We start from the raw sequence: 11,670 nt of genomic DNA on the forward strand, positions 1-11,670 counted from the left end.
ATTCCTATTTTTCATTACATTTAGGAAGTTTCTTTTTTCTTCTACCCTTCTGGTAGACTACTAGGCATCCTTCTCTAGATGTTTTCTTAAAAAATCACTATCTAATTCCAGGATCTTTAAGATTTAAAAATAGGAATTTAAAAAAATGCTTTTAGTGTGTACATTCTCATGGTTCAATACCTTTGAAAGTATTAAGAGGTACTCAGTGAAAAGGCTCCTTCCTGGTAGTTAGTGCTTAATGGGTACAAGTTTCTGTTTGGGGTGATGGAAAAGTTTGTATAATGGATGGTGAGGGCAGCACAGTATGGTGAATATAAATGCATACCACTGAGTTATGTACTTGAAAGTAATTAAAATGGGAAATGTTATTTTATATATATATATATTAAAATACAAATCAAAAAAACTTTTTTAAATTTCAAAAATCTCCTTCTGAAACTGACCCCAATTTACCTAGTTCCCAGCCTGCCAAGGTACCTGCTCCTATCAACATTAGAGTATTCTTTGAGATCTTTTCATTCATTCATAACACAAACAAATACAAATGTATATTCTTTGTTTTCTCCTTATTTCTTACAAATGGTAGCATACCAGACAGTATTTTTTTTTAAATGATATATTTATTTCTCTCCCCTTTCCCCCCGCCCTGGTTGTCTGTTTTCTCTATTTGCTGCGTCTTCTTCTTTGTCCGCTTCTGTTGTTGTCAGCAGCACAGGAATCTGTGTTTCTTTTTGTTGCATCATCTTGTGTCAGCTCTCCATGTGGGTGGTGCCATTCTTGGGCACACTGCACTTTCTTTCGTGCTGGGCAGCTCTCCTTATGGGGTACACTCCTTGCATGTGGGGCTCCCCTACGCGGGGGGGCAGCCCTACGTGGCACGGCTCTCCTTGTGCGCATCAGCACTGTACATGGGCCAGCTCCACACGGGTCAAGGAAGCCCAGGGTTTGAACCGTGGACCTCCCATGTGGTAGATGGACACCCTAACCACTGGGCCAAGTCTGCTTCCCCCAAACAGTATTCTGCACTTTTTTTTTTTTTTCATTTGACAATCTAACTTGGAGTTCTTTCCATGTGAGATATATGAAAACCTTCTTAATTCTCTTTTAAAATTGCTGTAATTTATTTAACTAGTCTCTGATTGAAGGACTTCCTAGTCTTTGGCTATTATAAATGGTGCCTCGGTGGATAGCCTTGTGCATATGTGATTTTGTAGGTGTGTGACTGTTTCTGCAGGATAAATTCCTACAAGTGGAACTGTTGGGCCAAGGCCTGTATGCATCTGTACTTTTGTGAGAGGTTGCCAACAGCTTTCCCAGGGGTCAAGGAATTCACATTTCCACTAGCAATGTATAGTAGTGCCTATTTCTACACAGCCTCACCCACGTAGTGCATTATCAATCTTATGGGTTTTTTGCCAATCCGATAAGTGAAAAATAGCTATAGTCATAATTTGCATTTTTCTTATTGTGAGTGAGGATATGCATCCTTTCAAACAAACTGTTTGAATTTCCTTCTCTAGGAACTCTCTGTTCACATCCATTCACCATTTTTCGACTGGCTTGTTGGTCTTTATTTTACAGAAGTCATCTATTACAGAGAGTAACCCTTTATTAGTGCTATGAATTATAAAAATTTTTCCAGTAATTTTTCTTTTGTCTTTTGACAATTTTTTTTGTTTGTATAAAGTTTATTTTTATGGGGCTGAATTTATTAATCTTTGTTTTAAGGCTCCTGCAGTTTGAGCCATAGTTACAAACGCCTTCCCCACTCTGAAAAACAAAACAAAATGAAGAAAACCGTGCTTTACTCTTGTACTTTTATGGTTTCATTTTTTTATTTAAATTTTTGATCCATGGGAATTTGTCTTGGTGTGTAGTATGAGATCTGAATTAATCCTGTTTTAAACAATTTCCAGATGGCTAGCCAGTTGTTCAGCATTCTTAAATGACTAATCTCTCTTTTCCCCACTGACCTGAGTTACCACAATGTATCACATACTGAATTCTCATATGTATTTGGGCCTATGTCTGGGCTTCGTCTCCCACCAGTAACAAATGTTGTGTTTACTGAGCGCTTAAAATGTGTTTTAATTTCTGGTGGGAACATTCACTACTCACCACTCTTTTTTATAGAGTTTTTCTGACTTTTGTAGTTAATATCCTTACCCCAACTTTAAAATCATTGCCCTACTAAAAAAATATATAAAAAATAAAAATCAAGCAACCCTGTTGATATATTTTACTCGAGTCCTATTAAATGTATTAATTAACTCAGGGAGAGTTGACAGCTTTCTGTTGTTGACTCTTCCTATCCATGAACATGGTAGACCTTTCTGTTCGCTCACAACTACTTTTGCTTGAAGGACTTTCTTTAACTCAGTCAGATTTAATACCCTCCTGTACACACACACACCTTTTTCTACTTACTGACCTCACACACTTAATTGAGATGGCCATTCTTTTTATTTATTTTTTTCATTTTTTTTTGTAAAAATATTTTATTGTGGTAACATATATATATATATATATGTAACAAAATTGGCCATTTTAACTATTTTCAAGTGCACAGTACAGTGGCATTAATTACATTTACAATGTTGTGTTACTATCACCATCCATTATCAAACTTTCTCATCACCCCAAATACCCAAAACCCTTTAAGCAGCAACTCCCTGTTCACCCCGCCTCCCAGTCCCTGGTAATATAGTTTGTCTTTAGGGAGTTGCCTATTCTGGACTTTCATATAACTGAATGGATGTCATACAATATCCATATTGTTTGATCCTGGGATCATACAATATGCGGCCTTTTGTTTCTGGCTTATTTCACCTAGCGTCACATCTTGAAGGTTCATCCATGTTGTTGCCTGTCTCAGAACTCTATTCCTTCTTTGGCTCAATAATATTCCATTTTGTGGGTAGACCCTGTTTTGTTGATCCGTTCTTCTGTCTATGGACACTTGGGTTCTTTCTGCCTTCTCACTATTGTGCATAACACCATGGTGTACATTGCATACAAGTAACCGTTTGAGTCTCTGTTTTTCTATTCTTTGGAGTATATAACCAGAGTGGAGTTGCTGGGTCACGTGGTAATTCTACGTTTAACTTTACGAGGAATCAGGGACGTCCATTCTTACTCCTTCTTTCTTCAGCACCTGGCAAGGCCAATGCTCAGGAAGTTTATTGAGGGAATAAGGAAAGGAAGAAAAAGTCCCAAGTCTCATGATCATCATCAGCCCCAGCTCAGTTTTCAGAGCCGCTGCCCCCTCCACTCACGTCCTCTCCACTCTCCCCCCGCAGCTCTGGAATGCCCTGCCCACAGCAGCTACACATCCTGCGCACCCACCTGCCAGCCTTCCTGCCAGGACCTGGAGGGCCGGTGCAAGGGCTCCAAGAGCAAGTCCACGTGCTTGGAGGGCTGCACCTGCGAATCTGGCTACGTGCTCAGCGAGGACCAGTGCGTGCCCAAGAATCAGTGCACCTGCAGGGACACCAACGGCTTCTCCCTCCCAGTGAGTGGGAACGGGTCACACCTTGTGGACGGAGCTTTTTCTTTTCCTTAATCTCGCAGCCTGGGGTGCCCGCACTTCTGCAGCTGGCCCAGGGCCCTGGAGCCTGATGAGCCTGGCCTGGGCTGGGGGTGCATGGTTCAGGTTTGGATCTGGGGAATTCCACTGACTGGCATGTGGCATGACGCTGCAGAAAGGCCTGGGTGTGAACCCTGATTAAGCCAGGTTGCCTCTGTGACTTCAGTTTCCTCACCTGTGAATTGGCTCCTGAGCAACCTATGTGGGACCCCAGCACAATGCCTCGCCGGGTGGGGGAGGGGGCTCAGGGCCCCCCTGGGTCCAGGTGGCACTATCCCTGCCAGTTGGGGCGGCACAGGGTTCTGACCTTGAGCTTCAGCTAAGGGGGCCACGGGAAGGAGGCCCGGTCAGCCCTCTCACTCCCTGGCTCCTCGTGGGGCTTCTCAGGTGGGCATGACGTGGCTGTCCTCTGACTGCACCCAGAGCTGCACCTGCACGAGAGGGGTCATCCAGTGCCGGAACTTCCAGTGCCCCTCTGGCTCCCACTGCCAGCTCACCTCCAAAGGCATCAACAACTGCGTGCCCAACTGTAAGGGTTGCGGCTCCGGCAGGCAGAGAGGGAGTGCTCAGAGCTGAGGTGGACAAGCGGGCGGGGACAAAGGGGCTCAGAGTGGGGGCGGGTGCTGGCGCTGGGGGGCGGGCTGGGTCCTAATTCTGGCTCTCCCTGCTCTGGGCCTTGTGCAGGTACTGGTCTTCTCTGGGGCTCCTTACCTAATGGGCAAAGGGGCTGGGAGAGGGAGAAAGCTGATGAGCCAGTACCAGGGAACCCAGGACCAAGAGCGAGGGTGACGGGAACCCGGGGTGGACCTCAGGCGGGGTCTCTTCCCAGCGCCCGGCCTCCTCGGCAGGGTTGGATCACTGCTCGGTCTTCGGGGACCCGCATTACCGCACGTTTGACGGCCTCAGCTACCGCTTCCGGGGCCACATGACGTACGTTCTGATAAAGACGGTGCCCGTGCTGCCCGATGGCATGGAGGCCCTGCTCGTGGAGGGGCGCAACAAGATGTATTTGCCCTGGAGCCCGGTCTACCTGCACGAGGTGTTGGTGACTGTCTACGGGTACAGAATCCAGCTCCGGCCTGGTTTGGAGCTTGTGGTAAGAACTGAGAGGGTCTGGGGAGGCCCCCGGGAGCAGAAGCAGCCAGGGCTCCCCGTTCCCTGGGAAACTCGCGGCAGGGGCAGCCTGAGCCTGGAAGCCGGAAGCAGTGCCGGAAGTGGACATGGCTCGACGGATAGAGCATTCACCTACCACATGGGAGGTCCAGGGTTCAAACCCAGGGCCTCCTGGCCCGTGTGGTGAGCTGGCCCACGTGCAGTGCTGCAGCACACAAGGAGCACCGTGCCACGCAGGAGCACCCCCGTGTAGGAGTGCCCCACGTGCAAGGAGTGCGCCCCTCAAGGAGCGCCGCCCCACGTGTAAAAAGCACAGCCTGCCCAGGATCGGCACCGCAGTTTCCCAGAAGCAGTGCCAAGCTCGCTCCCTGGGTAGAGGCAGAGGAGGGCAGTGGGATCAAGCAAAAGGCTGGAGAGAGCCACAGGGAAAAGAGAGACAGTGGCCAGAAGATCAAGCCCACATGGAAGAAGTGCCAGGGCATCCGCTGCACCAGTTTTTTTGCAGGGAAGGGGCGGGGGCTGCAAAGGGCGTCACCTTTGCCCCGTGGGATAGCAAGGCCTACTGGGGCATCTAGTGCTACTGCACGACCCTGCCTGAGGGGTACCAAGCAAGGTGAGGGCAAGCACGACAGAGGGCTGGGTTGGCGCTTCTGTCTTCCTCCTCCAGGTCAATGGAGAGAAGGTGGCCGTCCCCTACCAGCCCAATGACCATCTGCAGGTCTCCCTGCGGGCCCACCGCCTGTACCTGACCACTGACTTCAAGCTGGGCGTCAGCTTCGACGGAAGCAGCAATGCAGGTGCGGGGTGTGGGGAGGGGAGGGGGGAAGGGACGGTCCTGGGATGGGGGCGGGGACGCCACCGCTGAGGCAGGCAGGTCCCGGGGGGAGGGGCCCTGCCTGGGCACGGGGCACCCAGCTGCAGGTGGGGAGCAGGAGGGGGTGGCAAAGAGGAGAGGCTGGAGAGCCCAGAAGCGGGGTGCCCGTCAGCCCCGGGCGCCCCCCCTCTGCTGCAGTGATCACCCTGCCCAGCGTGTACCAGGGGCTGGTGCGCGGCCTGTGTGGCAACTTCGACAGGAACCTGGGCAACGAGTTCATGCTGCCCAGTGGCGCCATCACCCAGGACCCCAAGGCTTTTGGCAACAGCTGGGTGGTGAAGAGCGACAAGGCCATCCCCGCCCGCTGGCGGAGGTGAGAGGGCTCAGGCTCTGGGCGGGGAGGCCGGGGCCCTGGCGGGGGCAGCCCTGGGGCAGGTGGGCGCCCACCGGGTCCCTGTCCCCGCCTGCTCCCCCTCGCCGCCCTCGGCGGAGAGCCCAGGGGACTGGCCTGTTTCCTTCCGTCATTTGCTCTCCCAGCCACGAGCGAGAGGCCCTGGGGGACCCTTGGCCTCGGGCCCAGCTCCCCCTGCCTTAAGGCTTCCCGCGGCCTCTCCTCCAGGGCCCTGCAGGAGGAAGAGGCAGGAGAAGGAGCAGCAGGCTTCCGGGTGTCAGGGTGCAGCCCGGAGCAGCTGGCGCTGGTCAACAGCTCCCAAGCCTGTAGGGTGCTGGGGGACCCCCAGGGCCCCTTTGCCGCCTGTCACCAGACTGTGGCCCCGGAGCCCTTCCAGGAGTGAGTCGGGGGCCCCACTGCCCGCTTTCTGCGCTCTGCTGGGTTTGCTTTTTCTTTGGGCGGCCTCACGTCCCGGGCACCCCCACCCCCACCCCGCACACCGCCTGATCTCCTTCTGCTCCAGGCCCCCTTCCCCAGGGCGGGGTCTTCTGGCCTCTCCCTCTCTGATGACTCCCCCTCCCCAGGCACTGCCAGTTGGATCTGTGTGCCGCCCGGAGCCCAGGGGAACGGGAGGAGCTGCGCTGCCGGGTCCTCGGCGGGTACGCCGCCATCTGCCAGCAGGCGGGCGCCACCCTGGCCCGCTGGCGCCACCGCACACGCTGCGGTGAGGCCCCCACCCCCGCCACCATTCCTACCCTCTGCTCTACAGCGGCGTCCCCTGCCCCTCAGCTCAGCGTTTATAGGTCAGCGCAGCCTTGCGCCCCATTCCAGTCCCCCTAACGTTCCCCCCCCCCCCGAGAAGGCTCCCCGCCGCGGGTTACCCCTCCCTGTGCCTTCTCCCCAGCGCCCATCTTTGCTGTGGATGTCCCTTCGCAGGCTTCAGTGTCCCCAACCAAGACGTGCAAACAGCCAGCCCAGGCCCCGCCCCCGCCCCGGCTCCCCGGCCTGCAGCGAGCTCTGCTCTTGCCCCTCGTGGCCCCCAGATTCCCCACAGCCCGTTGGGCCGCCGCGGCCGCCCCCTGACGGCAGCGCTGTCCCCCCAGCCCTGGCGTGCCCGGCCAACACCGTGTATCAGAGCTGCATGACAGCCTGCCCCGCCTCCTGCGCCAGCCCGCGGGCCCCAGGGGACTGCGACGGCCCCTGCGTGGAAGGCTGCGCCAGCGTCCCCGGCTACATCTTCAGCGGGGCCCGGAGCCTCCCGGTCGCCGACTGCGGTTGCACCCGCGACGGCGTCTACTACCAGGTGCGCCTGGGAGCCGGGGACTCTGGGCAGCCGAGAGATCAGCCCGGGGCTGAGGCCCAGGCCTCTTCCCCCCAACCCCTCTCCCTTTTTCCAGCTGGGTGACAGCTTCGTGACCAGAGATTGCTCTCAGCGCTGTACGTGCGCCAGGCGGGGGGTCCTGCGGTGTGAGCCCTTCGGCTGCGGCGCCGGGGAGACCTGCACCCTGGCCAACTTCACCCGCGGCTGCTTCCGAGGTGAGCCTGCTCCAGGGCTGCAGGCTGCACCCCCCACCCCGGGCCGTGGGGTGTCCCTCCCCGTCCTCAGGAAGTTGGTGCCCTTCAGTCGTGCTCTTGCACTTGAGGCCTCCTTTTCAGGGAGGGGCGGAGGGAAGGCCCCTGGGGGCCCCCACGCCTGTTCCTTAGGGCCCTAAGCTCTCTTCCAAGCCTGTCCTCAGCACCTGGTGGTAAGCGCCCTGTCCCCAGGTGGGGACGGGGAGCGCTTCCCAAAGCCCGGGGCCCGGAGCGGGCTGGCCAGAGCTCTGCCACTGCCCCTGATCCTGGGTCCCAGCCCCCCGCCAGGTTTCTCCCTGGCTGTGGATGTCCTCCCAGAACTGGGGGGCTCCCCCGACTCCCCTCTCCTTGCTCACCACCCCCCTCCGCCTTGGCAGAAAGCCCCTGTCTACAGAACCCCTGTCAGAATGACGGACGGTGCCGAGAGCGCGGAGCCAGCTTTGCCTGCGAGTGTGAACTCGGGTACGCCGGAGACCTCTGCTCTGAGCCCTGGGACACCCCAGCCCCCGGAAAGCCAGGTGAGCGCTCCATCCGGGGCCCCTTCCTCACCAACAGCCGCCCCCAACTGGTTTATTATTAGTATCATTAGAACATTCTCCCTAGAGATGCGCAGGACAAGGGGTCCTCGAGGAACCAGAGTCCCCGTGCCCATCTCGTGCTCAGGAGTGTCGAATCTCTTCTCTGACACCCCCCTCCCCATTTGGGCTGTTTTCTCCTCCCGGCTTGGAGGCCTCCTTGCCTCTCTGCTGACTTCTGTTTTTCCCTCTCAAATCCCCTAGAGGCCCTGGGCCAGTGCTTCTCAAGCTGTTAGCTTTATTTTTTTTCAAAGATTTATTTTATTTATTTCTCTCCCCTTCCCCCCGTTGTTTACTCTCTGTGTCCATTCGCTGTGTGTTCTTCTGCATCTGCTTGCATTATCCATTGGCACTGGGAACCTGCGTCTCTTTTTTTTTGCGTCATCTTGCTGCGTCAGCTCTCCGTGTGTGCGGTGCCACTCCTGGGCGGGATGCACTTTTTTTGTACGGGGTGGCTCTCCTTGAGGGGCACACTCCTTGTGCATGGGGCACTCCTACACGGGGGACACCCCTGCATGGCATGGCACTCCTTGCGCGCATCAGCACTGCACGTGGGCCAGCTCCACACGGGTCAAGGAGGCCCGGGGTTTGAACCGTGGACCTCCCATGGGGTAGGCGGACGCTCTATCCGTTGAGCCACAACCGCTTCCCATTAGCTTTTATCTCACCTAAGATTGAGGGGAAAGGTAGCTTGTTGAAAATGTCCAGTGCAGGACCCCCCACAGATGGGTCAGGAGCGGGCCCAGAAATCTGAATTTTTAACGAGCCCAGGTGACTGATGGGAGTGCTTCCGGGCTGCTCTTGGATGCCAGGGGGCTGGCCAGATGAACAGCCCCTAAAAGGGCTTGTGGGAGTTGTGTATCTGGAAACAATGTGTTCTGGTCTCCTCCCCTACCCCTTGGCCCCCCACGCTTTCCTTTCCCATGTCCCTATTTCTGTTCCCTGCGCCCAGAAGCATCCAACCATGTGGCCGTTCTGTTGGGAATGGTGGCGCCCATCGTAGTGGCAGCACTGGCTGTAATCAGAGAGCGCCTTCACAGGAAGAGGCGAGTTGTGGGGAAAGGGGGTGCGCGGGGCGGGCGGGGAGAGGCCCCATGTTCTGCTGACCTGGCCGCGGCCCGTTCCCCAAGACCTCCCAGGGTGAGAGCGCAGAGCCAGGACCGAGCCCGGCTGGCGGACGCAGGTGAGAGCCGCCCCCGCCGCCCTGCCCTCGGCGTCCCCAGGTGCGGTGGCTGTGCCTCTAAGGCAGGTGTTCTCCCTTTCTCCTCAGAGTTTGTTCCAGAGAGTACCTCCAAAGACACTTAATTTTTTGAGTTGTCCTCAGAAAGGGAGAGGGAAAATAAAATGATTTCTTTTGGGATGGGGATGTCCATGTGATTACGGTGAGGGGACTTGGGTCTGAGGTGGGTTTGGGGGGTATGAGGTGGACAGGTAGGGGGCCCAGGCAGGGCACCTGCCCAGCTGCCATGGGGGCGGGGCTAGGTGTGAGGAGGTGGGGGCGCCTGGGGTGGGTGCTCCTGCAGCCCCGGGGACGCCTCATCTGTGGGAGGGGCAGTGAAGGAAGATGGGGGAGGAAGGGTGGGAGGCAGGAGGGAGGTTTCCCTTTTCCTGTGTCCACTGCAGAACCCCGACTCTTAGAGGCTCCGAGCACCGCCCCGGGGAGAGAAAAGCGAATTCTGAGACTTTGTTCATCTCTCCTGATGAGTTCAATTGGTTAGGGGAAGTGGATGTGGCTCAACGAATAGAGCGTCCGCCTACCACATGGGAGGTCCAGGGTTCAAACCCAGGGCCTCCTGACCCATGTGGTAAACTGGTCCACGTGCGGTGCTGATGCGCACAAGGAGTGCTGTGCCACGCAGGGGTGTCCCCTGCATAGGGGAGTCCCATGTGCAAGTAGTGTGCCCCGTAAGGAGAGCCGCCCCATGTGAAAAACATGCAGCCTGCCCAGGAGTGGGGCCGAACGTACGGAGAGCTGATGCAGCAAGACGACACGACAAAAAGAGACACAGATTTCTGGTGCTGCCAAGCATGCAAGTGGACACAGAAGAACACACAGCGAATGGACCCAGAGCAGACAACTGGGAGGGGGGGTGGGGGGAAGGGGAGAGCAATAAATAAAAAATAAATCTTAAAAAAAAAATTGCTGGTTAGAGGTTAAGGATGGGGAAGTGGCTTCTTCCAAAGGGTGAACTGGCTTGCGACCCCCTGGGGAGACCCCCTCCCTAGGTCCCACTGCTGTTTCCCTAAAGGGCCCAAGAGTTGCTATGGTAACAGGGTGAGGTCTGGTAAGGGGCTTGCTGAGGAGCTGAGCTCCACCCATCCAGCGCGAGGCCAAGGAGTAAGCACCTGCCCCCTCCCCTGTGCTTCCTGCCAGGCGGGTCCCAGCTTGAGGGACCCGGGCTGGGACATCCTGTTCGGGCTCTAAAAGGGGTCAGGATATAGGACCCAAAGGCCAAGGGGCTTGGGTTTGGGGATGCCAAAGCAGACAGTTCACTGGGTCCTGGGAAGGTCTCCTTACGGTGCTTACCCTCTGGTTGCGCTGCCAGCAGCCACCTTCCTTAAAGAGCCCCAGGGAGGAAGGGAGGGCTACCTCCCCAGGCCCCCTGCCTGGCTTGCCTTTCCCATCCCGTATGGGTGGGGGCAGCTCACACTCGGGGGCTGCGCAGCCGCATGCTTGGGGCAGCTTCTGGGCTTGGAGTGGGCCCGCTTTTACCTGGGCACCGTGGGGCACCCTGCTGCACCCTCGCCATGAGGCCGGGCTCCCTTCATCTGGCCCCTGACCCTCGGCTGCTCTATTCTTTCTCTGCCCCGTTCCCTTGACCTTTGTTTCTCCCCTCGCCAGCTAAGGTGGCCTTATCTAGCCCGGATGTCTGCGTCCCGCTCCTGGCCCCCGCTCCCCTCCTCCCTTGGCAGCACCGAGTTCCTCCCGCTCCGCCACCTCCTGGGGGTGCCCAGAACATGGGTGATATGTCAGCAAGGGAGGGGACAGAAGACCCGAGTTCCAGGGACCCCAGAAGAGGGTCTTGGGCTAGGAAGTAGGGGCAGGATGACCGCTGAGGCTCCCAGGCCTTGCAATGACTCTCACACGACAATAGGGGGCAGGTGAGAGTCTCGTGGAGATGGGAAACCCTGGGAGCCGCTCTGGGACGGGCGAAGGGGCAAATGGAGAAGGTGGGGCTGGAAATGGGGCTGAGCGTGGGAAGGGCCCATCCCATCTTCCTGTTTGGGAGGGAGAGGTCGAGGGTTCCCCCTTCCCCTCCGGGAGCTGGGAGAACCTGCCTGGCAGGATCTTGAATAGGGGAATTGTCTGCCCGACCCAGCTGCGTGTGCGTGCGCGCACATGGGTGTACGTACACGTGGGGGGTCCACCTTCGCAGCGCCCAGCTCCCCTCCTCCCTCCCCCACAGCTAACCCAGACATCGCCCCCACTGCCTCTAGACCAGCCCCAACTGTCAACATCTGGCCCACATCTGTCTCCTCCATCTGACTGGACTCCCGCCCCAGCCTGGCTGCCCCTCCTCCCTTTCAGGGGGCTAGAGGGCAGGGCCATGAGCTCCACACCCCTTCCCCCACCCGGGCCATGGTTAAGGAAGGGGGAGCAGCGGGAGGGGGCAGCCCC

At 56.6% G+C, this 11,670-nt stretch overlaps 1 protein-coding gene across 1 annotated transcript in view; it reads left to right on the plus strand.

Annotated features, from left to right (window-relative positions):
* ZAN (zonadhesin) overlaps positions 1-10,137 on the plus strand; it is a 40,009-nt gene extending 29,872 nt beyond the window's left edge. Inside the window, exons 35-47 of the mRNA XM_071211460.1 lie at positions 3,300-3,511; positions 3,974-4,115; positions 4,435-4,682; positions 5,367-5,496; positions 5,712-5,886; positions 6,133-6,303; positions 6,489-6,628; positions 7,008-7,207; positions 7,302-7,440; positions 7,854-7,994; positions 9,007-9,097; positions 9,182-9,234; positions 9,675-10,137. Of these exons, the coding sequence (XP_071067561.1) occupies positions 3,300-3,511; positions 3,974-4,115; positions 4,435-4,682; positions 5,367-5,496; positions 5,712-5,886; positions 6,133-6,303; positions 6,489-6,628; positions 7,008-7,207; positions 7,302-7,440; positions 7,854-7,994; positions 9,007-9,097; positions 9,182-9,234; positions 9,675-9,769 (1,937 nt within the window). The 3' untranslated portion in view covers positions 9,770-10,137. The remainder of the gene's footprint in view (positions 1-3,299; positions 3,512-3,973; positions 4,116-4,434; positions 4,683-5,366; positions 5,497-5,711; positions 5,887-6,132; positions 6,304-6,488; positions 6,629-7,007; positions 7,208-7,301; positions 7,441-7,853; positions 7,995-9,006; positions 9,098-9,181; positions 9,235-9,674) is intronic.
* The last annotated feature ends 1,533 nt before the right edge of the window (positions 10,138-11,670 follow it).

This window comes from Dasypus novemcinctus, chromosome 23 (assembly GCF_030445035.2).
Source record: "Dasypus novemcinctus isolate mDasNov1 chromosome 23, mDasNov1.1.hap2, whole genome shotgun sequence".
In the NCBI taxonomy this organism is placed as follows: Eukaryota; Metazoa; Chordata; class Mammalia; order Cingulata; family Dasypodidae; genus Dasypus; species Dasypus novemcinctus.